This window comes from Miniopterus schreibersii (genome assembly GCF_964146895.1).
Source record: "Miniopterus schreibersii genome assembly, chromosome: 7".
NCBI lineage: Eukaryota > Metazoa > Chordata > Mammalia > Chiroptera > Miniopteridae > Miniopterus > Miniopterus schreibersii.
Genome location: NC_138108.1, coordinates 17,100,527 through 17,116,871, shown reverse-complemented (window position 1 = coordinate 17,116,871; position 16,345 = coordinate 17,100,527). Strand labels below are relative to the sequence as shown.

Here is a 16,345-nt window from a genome sequence, read left to right as displayed (position 1 = left end):
TTAGAGGGGTATATATGTATATAGTTTATGAACAAAAAGAATTGATTTATATGTTTATATGAAATAAATTGAATTATGTGGCTTAAGGATTTCTATAACAACCTTTTTTCCTGATGATGAGATGAAAAGATTGGAGACAATCCAGTCACTCAATGTAGAGTCAAACTGTGGGTTCTTGGTAGCGAAAGATGCCATGCACTCTGTAGCATTTTTCTCAGAATATCAACTTATGGTCTTCACATGCTTTTATTTTATTTTTTTAGTGGTGAAGGAAAGGTGTAATTTAGGATTCCACAGTGACTTGCATATACTAGATGCCCAATAAATATTTCTTGAAGCAAACCAAGTTTCCCAAGCCCTTGTCTCTTACAGTAAACAAAAACATTTTGTCCTTTGAAGAGCTTGGCAGTTGTGGCTAAAAAATAGGCAGTATTATTATTTGCTTGAAATCACATATGCAATTTGTATGAATATGTTGCCAAGACATGATCATTTTCTTGTTATATTTTCTGTAAATATTTCTGGCACTGAACTGTAAAGGTGAAATATAAACATGAAGGTGTCCCCATGTCCCCTCGCCTCCTGTGTTTTCATCAGTTTTGGAAGGTTCTTTGTTTTTTGCCAATCCTTTGTTTCAAAGAAACCCATGAAATATTGAATGCAATACACTTAGTCAATTAAATCTTGGGAGATTCTTATCTAAAAAATATACATATATATACACACATAGAGATGTATATATTTATGCAGATATACTTATGTGGTCATTTTTAGATAATTATATATGTTTAAATAAAATGTAGACCTCTTCCAAAATTTTTTGACTTCAGTCATAGAAACTTCATGATCTTTGAAAATTGCTTTGAAATTAGAGATGTCTAAATTGTGAGTCTTTTGACTCATATACTATATATTTTCAAGCCGAGCTTTAAATCACTACCTAACCCAGACATTATAGTCTTCTCCACTTTTGAAAAAGCCTTAGTTCCTCATCTTAATTGTAAAAACAATGCATTTTTTTTATTGCTTACAGGTTTCCAAAGTCCTTATCCTGGGATCGGGAGGTCTGTCCATTGGCCAGGCCGGTGAATTTGATTACTCAGGCTCACAAGCTGTAAAAGCCATGAAGGTGAGAGAATATGGTCTTTGCTAGAATTAATATACTCCCTTTAATAAGTCTAATTAGTATTGTATAATTTAGATTTATGTGACACTACCTCTTTTCAAAGTCACTATAATTAATTTTCCTAACTATTCCTTACACATCTTATATTAAAGGAAGTTTCATCACAGACAAGATTTTTAACTTTCTCCAATGTGCACACCTGCAAATTAAGTTTATATTTGTCTTCAAAATTATCTACATTATCACCTATTTACAATGAAAACATATAAAGCCACACTTACAGATGTTTCTCATTCCTTTGGAGGCAGTGAACTTTTGTCATTTGTGTGAAAGAGTGAACTTCATCATCCTTGGTGCTCTAAAGTACTTCAATAGGATGCTTCAGGCATCTCTGTGGTTGAATGGGAAGATCCAGTTGGGGAAGCAAAGGCAACAATGACTTTTGTTCAACCTCTAGAAGTTATTACCTGTCACTAGGGGACACAATTTCCCCAACTGTGACTTGGAATGGATGACCTACCAGGATGGCTGGTTTGCATTTTCAAGTGGAAAAGAGGATCTGGTACCCAAGTTGGGAAGAACATCCTCCCTATTTCTTCAAAGCCCCTTGAGATTTCCCCAACTCTTACCATAGTACATAAACCTTTAGAAAAATTACACTGTGCATTGTACAGGTATTTCTATTAAAGAGCTAACTTGGCCTCCCTTCGGTGTCCTTGTCTCCCTGGATGGTCCTATTTTGTGCTAATCAGGCCATCCAGAGGCACTGTGAGCTCTCTGTGACCTTGCCTTAGGCTTTGCAGGGTGAAGCCATTTGCCAGAGACCTGGCCAGGAGGGGACAGAGGGAAGGTGGCAGGAGACTGAAGCAACAAACATAGGAAATAGTTGTACCTTTTTTCCTTTCCTTTTTGTTTTATTTAGTATTCTATGCACAAAGATTTTTACTTGAGAGATGCCTGATGAAAAAATGTGGAACATAGCCCCCAATTATCTTAATCTGCTCCCCATTTGTTTTTAATACGCTTCTCCATACACACATGGGTGTTCATACGTACACACATGTTTTTCATGGACAATTTCAAAACCCACTTCACTTCATTGCATTATGATTCAGTTGATCTTCAGATAGAGAGTGGATGTCCAAGACTGACTCCCAAGTGGATGTTAGACTGATAAGAACACAATCTAACTGTGGTTTGGGTTTAGAACACATTTTACCAGCAGACATTTTTTAAGCCTATTTGGTAGTTTTATGAAGAATTAATATTTTTATAGCCTGTACTTTTTATGTGCTTTAACATCCATTACATGAAGTTATATATTTTAACTGAAGAATAGGAATTATTAGATATAGTATTGTGATTAATTAGGAGGTTAACTTAGATGAATTTATGAAGCAAATATTTTAAAAGAATTAGATTGTGCATGTATTGTAGCCAGAACTGTATTAGAAAAAAAATGATGTAAAATTTATTAAAATTGTTTGAAATTATTCTTAAGTTTTAAAGTGAATGAACACCCATCACATGCACATATGAGACCTTTTCTATATAATTTTATTTCCATATATTCATTGCATAGCCCATTCAAGAAAATACAAATATATTTAGGTCTGTTGGTACTTTTTTATAGTAGCAAGGCCTTCTACAAATTTGTTTATGGTGTATTCTCAGTTTAGACCCAATTATTTAAATTCCAACCCATATTTTAAATGCAATTGCTTATCTATATGTATTTATTTAATATTTTGCTAATACACCTAATACTCTTTTAAAAACAATTCCTTAAAGTTTTGAGAGATGACTCTTATTGAAGAAGGGCATAGGACTTGAATCATAAGACTTGAATTAGAGTTTTAATTTTGGCTCTTACCAGCTATATGATCTGTGGCAAGTTCTTTTACTATTGAATCTCACTTTTTTTTCTCTCTGTAAGGCAGAAATTTCTCTATTAGTCTTGGTATAAAAATAAAATAAGTTAATAAAAAAGTACATTACAAGTTTTAAGGCACTATTTGAATTTAAAATAGTATGAAATATATTTAATTTTTCATTAGGTATTTCCCCAAGAGTATGGAGGGCTTTCAAAGATGATTTCTATACTTTCAGCTGAATATTTTGTTGACTTTTTAGAAGAGTTCAGAATTGACATGCTAATAGGTAAAATAATAAGAACCATCTGGCCATATTTTATAATCGTTACTTTTGCTAAGTTTCACCCTCATCCTGGTTTATAAAGCTATTATTCTTAGTAGCCTACATGAAGAATTATTTTGGTGGTCTCTCCAGATGTCAGGAATGAGATAGGCTATGAATACCTTCATAGACACACATACACACACATAAATTTTTATTTTATTTTGCCATATGGTCATTTTCTTTTTCTATAATATGTATAAACAGTTGTATAATGCTCTTTGTTGAAGCACTACAGCAGGCATGAAAATCTAAAGAAAATAGAAACCAGCAGAAGGCTCTCAGTGCTTCTAGCAAGAAGGCAACACATTACCGTGCATTTTAAATGTGCACTCAATGGTGTTCTCAGAAAAACATTAGAAAGGGAAGCAGCTTTAATGTTGCCTCCAGTTCCATTTTATAGTTTACTCATTAAAAATTTTTGGAATATTGTGTTCTTTTAAGGTCGATTGAGCTGTAAAGTTCAGTAGCACTCACTTAATGTCGATGTGGCTTTAAGCGATACAACGTATAACGAAACCAATTTTACCATAGGCTAACTGATATAAGCAAGAGTTAAGTTACTATGGCATTTTTCTGGTCACAAACATCATCACCAAACTTATAAATGAAGACCCTAAATACTTCTAGTATTAAGCACTGAAATAAATGCAAGTGATACAGACATTTAAGAAAGAAGGAAGATGATTATTTTCCAATGCCCTTGCTCCGCTTCAGGGTCCTGCGTGGCCGGAGCCCCTCTCCGCAGCTCAGGGTGCGGGCAGGCCCCAGCCAGGACAGGACGCCCCTCCACCGCAGTGTGCACTCACATCCACACGTAGTCTTAAACCTGGGCTCATCTAGATATGCCAGTTCACCTCGCTGCGTCTTTGGGACTTGGGGGAACCCCGAGCACCCCAAGCGAACCCAGGCAGACTTGGGGAGAACTCGCTAACTCCATGCAGAGAGTGGCCCAGCCAGGGATTAATCTTGTTTTCTCGTTAATGTCATACCAAAACGACTTAAACAAAAAGACCTTATTTGAGGACCTGCTGTATTTGTGGGTGTCTAGTCAAATTCTATAGAAATCATTTCCAGTTTTGCTTGATACCTTCAGTGGCAAGGAATTCAGGATGATCCTTATGAGGGAGGCAGTTCTTTTCAGATAGTTTTATTTTTCTCTCAATTTCTTCCTTCCTGTCACCAAATGTTTGTTTCCTTCTGACTTCCATTCATTCCCTAATCCATTCATTCCCTAATCCATTACCTGATCGATTCATTACCTAATAACACACTTTATTGGAAGGTGGTAATTCTCTTCTTTAGACCATGTTTTCAAATTCTGGATCCTCTTGTTTCAGGAAGAAAATGTGAGAACTGTCCTGATGAACCCAAACATTGCGTCAGTACAGACCAACGAGGTGGGCTTAAAACAAGCAGATTCTGTCTACTTCCTCCCCATCACCCCTCAGTTTGTGACAGAGGTCATCAAGGCGGAGCGGCCAGATGGGTTAATTCTAGGCATGGGTGGCCAGACAGCTCTGAACTGTGGTGAGTTCTTTCAAGTTCAATTGCAGAGTTTGGGTCCATGCACTTACGTATATATTTTTTCGTTTGACTGCACCTAACAATTGTTCTGTGTGTTTAAAAAAGCTTTCCTCTAATGTGTGAGGAAGTTACAAATGGCCACCTAAAATGTCACATGATGAACAGAATAGAACATCTGGGACAAAAAGAACCCTTTGCTTTAATGCCCAGAGGGGCCAAGTAGGCTTCTTGGGTGCCCATCCTCTGTCCCAGGATATTGCTTTTCTCTGTTACCAGTGAAGGCCTGAGAACTACTGCTAATGAAAAGCGAGAATTAGCGTCAGTGAAGTGCCTTGTGCTCTTCTGTCTCAGCTCTGTGGCATTTGACTTTTCATGATAACGTAGATCAGTCTCTTTACCATCCCTTCACTTGTCTGCTGAGTCCAGTTCTCGGTCCTCTTTAAAAAGCTTTAAGCCTTTGGAACTAGATTGTGAATAAGAATATCGCTAGCTAGTTGGGGTGAGGAGCTGATGATGTAATTTGTATGACGAATACAAAACACTTAGCTAAAGTTAGCTAGCAAGTGAATAAAAACACAAACAATTTTGATGATTTTTAATCCAGATACATAGCCCCGTCACTGGGATTATTTAAATAAAAGAACCTCATTATAAGTATGGACCTTAGAAGGGAAGGAAATATACTAAATCTTAAGGCTCACTGCAATCCTATGATTTTTACTAATGACAGTAATAAAAATCACTTGAAGCCTGGCCAGGCTTAGCTCAGCAGTTGAGCATTGATCTGGGATCTAGGAGATCACAGTTTGATTCCCAGTCAGGGCACATGCCCGGGCTGTGGGCTCAATCCCTAGTTGGGGGCGTGCAGAAGGCAGCCGATCAATGACTCTCTCATCATTGATGTTTCTTTCTCTCTCTCTCTGAAATCAATAAAGACGTATTTAAAATAAATACATAAATAAAAAAAAATCACTTCGAGAAGGTGGTAATATAAGTAACAGTCACATCAACAAAAATATTTTGTTAGAATGTCTTCAGAATTTTTAATTCATGCCCTGGCCGGTTTGGCTCAGTGGTTGGAGCGTCGGCCCAAGGACTGAAGGGTCCCTGTTTCAATTCTGTCCAGGGGCACATGCCTCAGTTGCAGCCTCGATCCTTGGCCCCAGTTGGGGGCTTAAGTGGGAGGTAACCAATTAATATGTCTCTCTCACATCAATGTTCCTTTCTCTCTGAAAAGCAATGGAAAAAATATCCTTGGGTAAGGATTAAAAATAAATAAATAGATTTTTTACCCACAGCTATTTTGGACTGTGGTGACTGGCTTCTTGGAGTTAATTTTAAGATTAAGAAAAAGATATTAAAGAAGACATAAGAGTTTAAAATTTTAAAAAACTGATTGTATTTGGTTCTTCTACAGGAGTGGAACTATTCAAAAGAGGTGTGCTCAAGGAGTATGGTGTGAAAGTCCTGGGGACCTCAGTTGAATCTATTATGGCCACAGAAGACAGGCAACTGTTCTCAGACAAACTAAACGAGATTAATGAAAAGATTGCCCCAAGCTTTGCAGTGGAATCGGTAAGAAACCTTTGTTCTGGAGAAACAAGGTGATTATTTGTTTTGGTTGTAGGGAGAGTGGTTTGTCATGCCTAAAAATGATAGTTACAATTATTATACTTGCATATATGTTCTTCCAGAGAGGTGTTAGTACCTCAGAGATATTGTGTATTAATTACAGCATTCATTGCTCAAATTTTAGGGTTAAGTATTAATATTTTATTGTATGAAGAGAGAAGCATAACCACTGAATCCCAAATCTTTTGAATTAAAACTAAGAACCATACTAACTTGCAATGCCAAAGTAATTTTTACCTCCTTCCCAAGATCAGTCACACATGTTGTATGTGCAGATGACCTGCAAATGGGAAATCACTGGATTTAAATGTTCTTATTAAAGTGGAATAAACATTTAAAAATGAGATTATCAAGATAAAAAGCCATTGGATCTAATCGTAAGGTTTACAGCTGAGAAACCTGTGGCTTAGATGTTGAAAGAAGACAGATTATTTTGTACTTCCGGCCAACTAAAAATGGGCTGTGTATGTTTCTGAAAAGAATGCTGTCAAGTACGTACTATGTTACAAAGCTGTCAATCAGGAGTAATCCCAGGATAGCTCTGCTGACCATTTGGAAAGCTCCTGCCATCCATTTATTCTTTCATTGCCAGATTTAATTATGTCCTTGCTTCCCCAGGATGAGAAACAGGCATATGGGAAAGGTGTAATTACATTCCCATTGGTAGTGTAATAATATTCCATGACAGAAAAATATAGCCACCATGTGTTGTATTTTGTAAGTTAAAAAAAAAAAAAAAGAATTCCAAGCTTCTGGGACTTCTCTCTGACTGAACTTGAAAAATGAAAAATTTCTCTATATAATATTCCTCATGGATTGTTGCAGTAATGCCAAGTTAGTTTCAGCAGTAGAAAGCCTTGTTTCATTAAAAGATGAAGCTTTTTAAACTGAATTAAAAATTTAATATGGCTTCCATTCTTAAATTAATGATGACTATTGCAGTTCTACAGTGGCCAGTTTTATTTTTTTTTACATGCAAAAAGTTTATCACAAATAAATAAAAAAGAGCCTTTGATGTATATTGAAATAATCCTAGAATTGTACTTAAAGTTTGTAGAACAACAATTGTTTTTCAGAAGATGAGAGAATAAGAGAACATTTCCATAGATCTACCTGGATCGCCAGACTCCCTTGGTACAATGTTTTCTGCTAGTGTGGTCAGCTTTTAAACTTGTTCTTGTTGACAGATTGAGGATGCGCTGAAGGCAGCAGACTCCATTGGCTACCCAGTGATGATCCGTTCTGCCTATGCCCTGGGTGGGTTAGGCTCAGGCATCTGTCCAAATAAGGAGACCTTAGTGGACCTCAGCACAAAGGTATGTATGTTCGTAGACCTAATTCTTGGCAACCAAGAAACTGACTTGACGTACCCTTTCAATTAGAGAAAGTTATGCTGACGAAAATAATCTTTTCTCTAATTGTTAAATCACTGTCATGTTCTCTAAAAGCATTGTCCAAAAAAAGACGCCTTTGAAAAGAAAATGCAGTGCAATTATCTATACTGGAACCCAGTGGTAAGCCAGATAGTCCTAGGTAAACTGGTGATGACTCTCCCCAAATGTCAATCTTTATTGTCCTGTCTTTTGATTTCAGTGCTATGAAGTCCATCCAATTCTACCTCCCTCTGTTTAAAACTCTATTCCAAAACATCTATAATGCTAAAATATATCTTAGTGGTTAAAAACTAGAATATAATGTTCAATTTTTAAATTAAAAAAAAATAATATGACATGAATGACATCCAGTAAGTGACACAAAACACATTTAATTTAACTTTACCTCAAACTCAGGTATTTCATATATATAATGTAAATATATATATTTATAAAATGTATATAGTATAAACACCTCTTAATAACATAAACAAATGAGCTCTCTGCCAACTAACACACACAAATAAGCAAAAGTGAGATGTGTTTATAATTTATTTCTATCAAAATCACTTTAACATATTACTGAATATGTCTTTTCTTAAGTATTAAAGGGAAAAATCTGGAAAAATTAAGATATGTTCTAGAAAATAAATTTAGAGATGAACACAGAATACATGGTTTATGAAAACAGAGAGTTTTGCCCACACTCTATTCCCACAGAACAGAACAGTGCCTGCTAATCCCGGGGGTTTGTTGAATGAATGTGCAGCCAAGAGGCCCATGTAATTTGCATGGCAGTCATGCCAGAGGATCTTTGTGAGGGTTATTTTGGGGAGAGCTGAGTAAAGAGCCCAAGCACAGCTTATAGCTTTATCATTACTTACTTTTGGAGTAAAACGAAATGAGGCCCTTCGATTGTTGACGAATGATTTTGAGAAAAAAATTAATTTAATTAAATTTACTCAAATAATTATAATGACAAGCTTATATATCAACAACTTAGATTTAGATTTTCTAAAGTTGCCAAAATGAACCAAAGGAAGGGAAACATATCTACTATAAATGTTTCTTGTTTCCATTCTAGACTTCTGAATCATGTATTTAAAGAAAAATCATGTTTATAGAGATATAAGCTTTTTTCCCTCTAGCATATTAGATATTCCCAATGTTTTAAATATTAGCAGTTTCATTATTGATGCCAGTAGTGACAATGCGTATTTATTCTCTATTAAAAATATACACTTTTTACAGTATAAAAACATCCTGAATACTGAATTGTCTAAAAACATTTACTAATGAAGACAATTTTGGAGTAGGATAATTTTTAATTATTTATATTCCTCTAAAATAATCAACAGGTCATTGAATGGGTTACTTTGCCAAAAACCTAGCTTTTCTCTTGAAAATAATTACTTATCATTATATCCTAAATTCTCCCTATTTTCTTGTGGTTGTGTTTAGCATCATAAGAAACTGCATTAGCTCACCTGGGTCCCTAAGTCAATATTTTGTATAAAATCTGAGATTTGAAAGAAAAAAAAGAAGTTGAGGCAACGAGTGAAGATGTCCGCTGTCCTTGTGCCCAAATATTCAGTCCACTTCATTAGGATTCAAAAAGCTTTCCCAAATTCATACCCTTTGTCTCCCAGATGTCTTCTTTTAGCAGGCAATTCTAACAACAAATTGAGCATTATTAAATTGTTAACACTGGCTACGGACTTTTCTAACCGCTTTGAAAACCTCATCATGGGCAGCTGTGGGGACTAGTGTGCTCCATTTTCAATTGCACATGCTGGAGCCTGTGGTGTTGACTGAGGTTAAAAAAACAGGGTTGAGACACGTTACAGACAAACTTACATTGAGTTATTTCATTTTACTGCCTGCTAATAACTTGAAAAAATTTACTTTCCCCAGTTGCTTTCTCTTCTTTTCACGGCCATCATAAATCAACTATATTAAGAGACAAAGGACATTTCTGTGTTGGATTTCAGCCACTAAATGTCCTGAGGTCAGAGGCTGCCTCTTTCATATTTTGAGTTCAGTTCTACCTACCTGTGGGTACTCAGTAAATATGAAATGATGGTTGTACTGATTCCTTTCTGTTTAATCAGGCATACATGATATATGACTCAGAGTACTTAAGCACTTAGGCTGTGATTAACCATAATAATAGTTGCATATGATTCTTCTAATTCCCAAGTCTCATATGCCATCTTGGCTAACTGTTTACAACCATCATCATCTCCTTTCTTCTCCTCATCAGCATCAACTGACTTTTATTGTGTATGTTACTGTATGAAGCGCCCTCAGCTATTTTGGAGAAAGCCAGAGTCTTTAGATTTATGTTTCTATATTTATTCACACTTATCACATTTTCTGGTTTCACAGAAGCTAGCTGCCGAAATAATTTCATTTCCCTCTGCCTGATTGCTCAATTATTTTCTCTTTTTCCTAAATTAGTTTGATTTAATGTCATATCAGCACTTTGAATGGCAAGCCTCAATAATGTAAATCAAGCATATTCACTGCAGGATGCTATTCCTAGTACCTCGCTGATTTTCTGACACATTGTGCCTTCTAGAGGGTAGGGGAGGTTGGAGACTAGACTTGAGACATCCGTGCTGGCCAGAATTTAGGCCAGCTCATTTTGCCAAGTATTCGTGTTTAAACCAGTGCCTTTTCTTACTCTTTGATATCTTTTGTTGCTGATTTTTAGGCCTTTGCTATGACCAACCAGATCCTGGTGGAGAGGTCAGTGACAGGTTGGAAAGAAATAGAATATGAAGTGGTCCGAGATGCTGATGACAATTGTGTCACTGTGTGTAACATGGAGAATGTTGATGCCATGGGCGTTCATACAGGTAGGCAAAGAATCTTCAGGAATTATTGTAATGCCTTCAGCTCATGGCTATGATAGCCCATAGCAGTCTTTATTAGGTTCTTTTCTTTAAATTAGCATTCTTAGCTGAGAGTCTAGTATAAACTGTAGTACTTTGCAGTATTGAAAATACTCTCACATTTAATTTGATTGTCACAAAAAATCCTTTGAAGTAAGGGAGGAATTATTATCCTGATTTCACCTGGGGAAGGTGTCAAATATAAGCAATATAGTGAAGGTGAAACCCATGGCTTGGTGTTGAGAAGTAAGGAATGAGGTTAAGAAGACTTAAAGCAGGCTGGGCTGTTTGTCGCCTAGTGAATGAGAAAATAGCCACAAGTAATAGAAACAGGTCTCTCAGGAAAGGAAACTAGTTAGACTTAGAGGGCACAGAAGATGTCTTATGATTTAGAAATGCTAGACTTGAGGTGTGGGTGAAACTCACAAGAAGAGGGTTAAGAATATGGAATTAGAATTCAAGAACGGGGTAGAAATGAGGAAGCTGATACAAAGGTGTTGGAAGTCACAGGTACGAGGGCAATAATTGGACCCGGAAGCATTTACTGAGTATTCAAAGGCAGAGGCAAAGGAAGGAAGAGAATCGGATCAAGGACATGGCCTTGGGAAACATCTAGGTTTTACAGGCAGGAAAAAGAGGAAGAGTTAGTTTTGAATAAAAAGGGGGGGCAATGATGGGAAGCAAAGCAGGGGGTACAGTGCCAAGTAAGCCAACGTAAGAAAACATTTCATAAAAGAGCTTTGGCTCTGGCTGTATTGATGGCTGTCAAAGGTCACAGATGAGGTGTAAATATGGCTTTGGGTGTTCAAGAGGACAGTTTCAGTGCCAAATTGGTTACATGAGCCATACTGAATGGAGTTACATGGCAATGAAGGGTAAGCAGAACTGGCAAGGCTTCAAGTTTAGTCATGTAAAGATTGAGACGTTGTTCTTGGGATTATCTAACAATGTTGGGGGGTGCTTCTTGAGCTTGCAGACATCTGACGTGTTTGCCTGCACATGGGGTGGTGACTAAGGACCAAGAGATGAAAGATACAATGGAAGGGGAGTAAGACGGTAGGAAGGGGTGAGCTGTAGAACAGTGGACGAGCCAGTCCGAGGGAAGAGGAGATGATATTAGAAGGGAAAAAGAACTTGAGAGAGAGATCATTCAAGATGAAGAAAAGGGGAATTGAAGAAGTTAAGGTCAATCCAGTAAGTGGATGACTGAAGCCTTCACAGCTACATGAGCCTGGGAAAGGTTAGAAGGGTTTCTGTAAATGTCAGAATAATACAGGTAGAATAAGAATCCAAGGAAATAATACCCGATGTGCCTTGTATATGTTACCATAAGATAACTCCTGTGGCGTGTAGCACACACATAAATTAACGAGTGCTGCTTGGATGTGCAGGTGATTCCGTTGTTGTGGCCCCCGCCCAGACGCTCTCCAACGCGGAGTTTCAGATGTTGAGACGCACTTCCGTCAACGTGGTTCGCCACTTGGGCATCGTGGGCGAATGCAACATTCAGTTTGCCCTTCATCCCACCTCAATGGAATACTGCATCATTGAAGTGAATGCCAGGCTGTCCCGGAGCTCTGCCCTGGCCTCAAAGGCCACTGGGTAAGACCAGCATGCTCGGCGATGGGGTTGCGGATTCTTCATAGAGGGAACTGGAAAACTGACAGCTAGTGAAGACTCTGCTACATTTATAAACTATACTCCCCATTTCTGTTTGCTGGCTCCAAATCATTTAGGACCCTAAGGACATGGTTATTAATGAGCTTGCTGCCAGATTGAGGCAAATGGTATTGCTAGCTGGCTTTGTTTGCTGGCTAATCATAAACTAATAAAAATCTGGGTGGGCAAAGCAGGTTGAGAAAAATCTGCTTCTTAATTACACTTTGCAGATGTTGTTAAAAAGTGCAAATTAATCCTTAATTTTAGTTCTCAACTCACTTTTTCAGGTGTAGCAAATGGTACGCAAATAATATAGTTCACTTGACTCAAGCATGCAATAGACATTATTTTATTTTAGCAAAACTCCATAAGACCAAACAATTTAAGGGTTTTCTATAGGTAAATGTTGCCACCAAATAAATTTGCTATACATTTAACAACTGCTGGCAGACATAATTGGAAGGAAAATTAATTAATACCTTTTGTTCTATTTAGCATCTGGCATTTAAGTTGCATTTAAGTGAACAAAATATTTACCTCTAAAGAATATTTTATGTAGCTACACAGTATTGTATGGACTGGTGGAAGGCATGTTGCCCTAGATAAAAGTCAGGAGACCCAAGGTCTCTTTCTGATTATTCTACTGATTGTGAGACTTTGGACACATCACTTATTGTCTCTATAAATCTCTTTGCCTGTTAGACGGTAGAATTGTACTGAACAAATCATAAGTAATTCTATAGTTCTGTGAATTATTTTCTGAAATACAGTTACCAAAACTGACATTCCAGAGGAAGATAGTCTAGTTTCCAGAGTGACAGCGTTGTAGGAAACCCAAAGTTCAAAGATAATTTGGAGATAGAGCAAGGACTCAAACTTGCAATGCCTACATTTTCAGACTATTACATACCCCATAGTATCAGGTAACTCCACTGTCTTCTCAGGTGCAGATATGTATATATTTTGGAGTTTTATACAAGTGAGCACTTTATTTATCAAGGAAGCTACTGATTTTGGATTGAAGAGGTGAAGGTTGGGAGCTGTATAGCACTATGTGTCAGAGAATGAATTCTTTTGGGATCTGTGCCTCTGTATCATGACTCACATTTTATCAGTGGCTATTAAATATTCATCCTGAATGGAGAATCACATGTGTTTTATACACTGATGTGGCATAATATCAAAATTTCTAAGAAGACCAATTTATGTTTTGGGCTGTTTTTAATACTTATTGCCAAAAGAAAAAAAATAAAATTGTCTCTTCCTTTATAGCTACCCATTGGCATTTATTGCTGCAAAGATTGCCCTAGGAATCCCACTTCCAGAAATCAAGAATGTTGTATCAGGGAAGACATCAGCCTGCTTTGAACCTAGCCTGGATTACATGGTGACTAAGATTCCTCGCTGGGATCTTGATCGTTTCCATGGAACATCTAGCCGAATTGGTAGCTCTATGAAGAGTGTAGGAGAGGTGAGTCCTTGGTTTATTTCTTTGTTTCATCTTTGTTTCTCAGTTACTTTGTCTAATTTTTAACATCACTGAAAGTTCTAAGGTTGCCTGGGTACTGGGTTATTAATTGAAGGATATATAAGAATTTCAGTTCTTCCCTAGTATTTCACTCTCTCTCTGTTAGACTGTTAAATAAGGCACTTGTTACATGCCCATTTAATGAATTCTAAGGGCATCTAAGGATTCTAGTATTCCAAGAGCATTCAAAAGGAGAGACCATGTATGTAGGTATATCATAAATACACATGTGTGAAAACACATATTTATATTTATATAACTAAATTATATATTTTATAACCAAATCAAGAAAATAATATTACGTAAAAGGTAACATGGTGTACCAAAAAGACCACAGAACTGTGGTTAAGAATTCATCTTTAGTCCATGTAAATTGTGGCTATCATCTCTGTGGTCTTCACTTTCCACATCTGTGAAAGAAAGAAGCCAGAGTGGAAGATCTCTCATGGTTCTTCCAGCTCTAAAATTCTAAACTGAGACAAGCACAGTGGAATATTAAGCCCCTTTTATTGTACTGAAATGTTCTAAGCTTTTAGCATCTTTCAATTTTACATAATGTTCTATTTTAAATTTTAAATTAAATTTAGCTTTTGATTATTCCATCTTCAGAGAAGCAGTTCTCCTTGTGCAGGAAACAAAGGAATTCAGATCCCTACCTCTGAGATTCACTCTCTTGCAACTCCCACCAAGGGGTTTATTTCTGTTTGCATCCAGGAGGCTTGGCATAGTAGAGAGAACATGAGCCTTGGAACCAGATGAACTTGGGTTTTACTCTTGGTCTTACCACTTACTAGCTAGAGACACTCATGCAAAACACTGAGCCTCAGGTTCTCCATCTGAAAAATGGGAGATGATAATTCTTTGTGGGGTTCTTATAAGGTTTAGAATTAATACATGTAAATGTTTAGTAATAACTTTTAAGGTAGATTCTCAGCGCATTTCCAATAGATGTACTGCATCAGTATTATTGTCATTGTTTATGGGTAGAATTTTTGAATACCAGCAGTAGATTCACAGCACAAAATCTATCTATATCTGTCTGTGTTTCACTTTATCTCATCTCTACCTCTTTATGGTCAGTGGAGGAGCTCTTAGTGTATGTCTAGGAATTTAAGACAGATTACAGAACAAAAAACTATTTGTGACCTACTGTTCCATACTGGCCTTAATTTTTCCCATGACACAGATTATAGTCTAAACTCGGACTAATCATTTTAGAAATGCACGCCACTAATCACAGGAAATGCAGCTTAAATCCATCACCCGTGCAGGGGAATAGAAAAAAATGACTTTTTACTGATCCATCATGTTCACATGTGGAAGGCAGAACTATTACTGTTTTGGTTTCCTCAGTTTCCAGGATACTAATGGAAGGTTTTAAAGTAATAACAGATAAGGAACAACTTGACCTTTTAAACAAAAATGTCTTAGTAGTTGTAAAAGACAAGTAGTACTTTTTCTTCCTTCTTAGTTGTTTTAAATCTTATTTTTTTCTATGAGGCTTCAAGCTACACAATTGAATTGACCTCAAATGCCATGAAAAGTTTTATTGGTAGTTTTTTTTTTGCCAAAAAACAACCACTACCTGTTATTTAGTTTCCATTTTGTGCGAAGTGTCCCTTTTCATAATGTTTAGAAAGTTTGTAGGGCAAAGAATATGAAATGACTTTGTAATGTTTTCAGTTAGGGCTTATTATCTGAGGGATTTTTGTTGTCAGTGAATTTTAACATCTGGTTGAGCTCAAGTTAGCAAACACTTCCCGAGGCCTTACTACGTGCAGGCACTAGGAGGAAAAAGCAGTGGGTAAGGTGATAATTGTGACACATTATCTGCAGTTGGTAAGTTCAGACTATATAAACTGGACCAAATATCATATGAATTCAACTGTGTAGACATTAAAACACAGTCTTTACATACAGGTGCTGTTAGAATAGAGTAGATTATGATAAGGGAAAGCCAAGATAGTTATTCCACTGAAAATGGTGAAATTTTCACTTAATGAATATGAATTTCAATGATTTAAAGTATTAAAGAGCACAGCTTTTGAGCAAACACAGTTATATACTCCTGTATTAATATGTAGGTAAGTTTGCTTCTCTTTTATTGCATTTGTTCCATGTTCCATCATGTACAGTGTACTTAAATAACATTAAAAATTACAGTGAGTCGCTTATAGAACTAATTACTTCAGAGGGCCAACACTTAAATATGTAATACTTACAAATTTTATTAAATACTTCAAACATATTTTCTTAATTTGGCAGTACCATAAAGCATCTTATATCTGGCAATCTCTCCCATGCTTAGGTGAGCAAATCTATGAACATATTGTCTAACTCATCAAATACCACTATGCCTTGCAAATTGCATATCTGAATTGGACTAGGATTCTATTTATTCTGGCTC

The 16,345-nt window shown here is 36.6% G+C and overlaps 1 protein-coding gene across 1 annotated transcript in view; it reads left to right on the top strand.

The window, feature by feature from the left end:
• Nucleotides 1-16,345, top strand: part of CPS1 (carbamoyl-phosphate synthase 1) — a 145,909-nt gene that overhangs the window by 69,210 nt on the left and 60,354 nt on the right. The window contains exons 14-20 of the mRNA XM_081142905.1: nucleotides 1,034-1,129; nucleotides 4,663-4,852; nucleotides 6,267-6,424; nucleotides 7,669-7,797; nucleotides 10,571-10,715; nucleotides 12,143-12,353; nucleotides 13,683-13,881. Of these exons, the coding sequence (XP_080999031.1) occupies nucleotides 1,034-1,129; nucleotides 4,663-4,852; nucleotides 6,267-6,424; nucleotides 7,669-7,797; nucleotides 10,571-10,715; nucleotides 12,143-12,353; nucleotides 13,683-13,881 (1,128 nt within the window). The remainder of the gene's footprint in view (nucleotides 1-1,033; nucleotides 1,130-4,662; nucleotides 4,853-6,266; nucleotides 6,425-7,668; nucleotides 7,798-10,570; nucleotides 10,716-12,142; nucleotides 12,354-13,682; nucleotides 13,882-16,345) is intronic.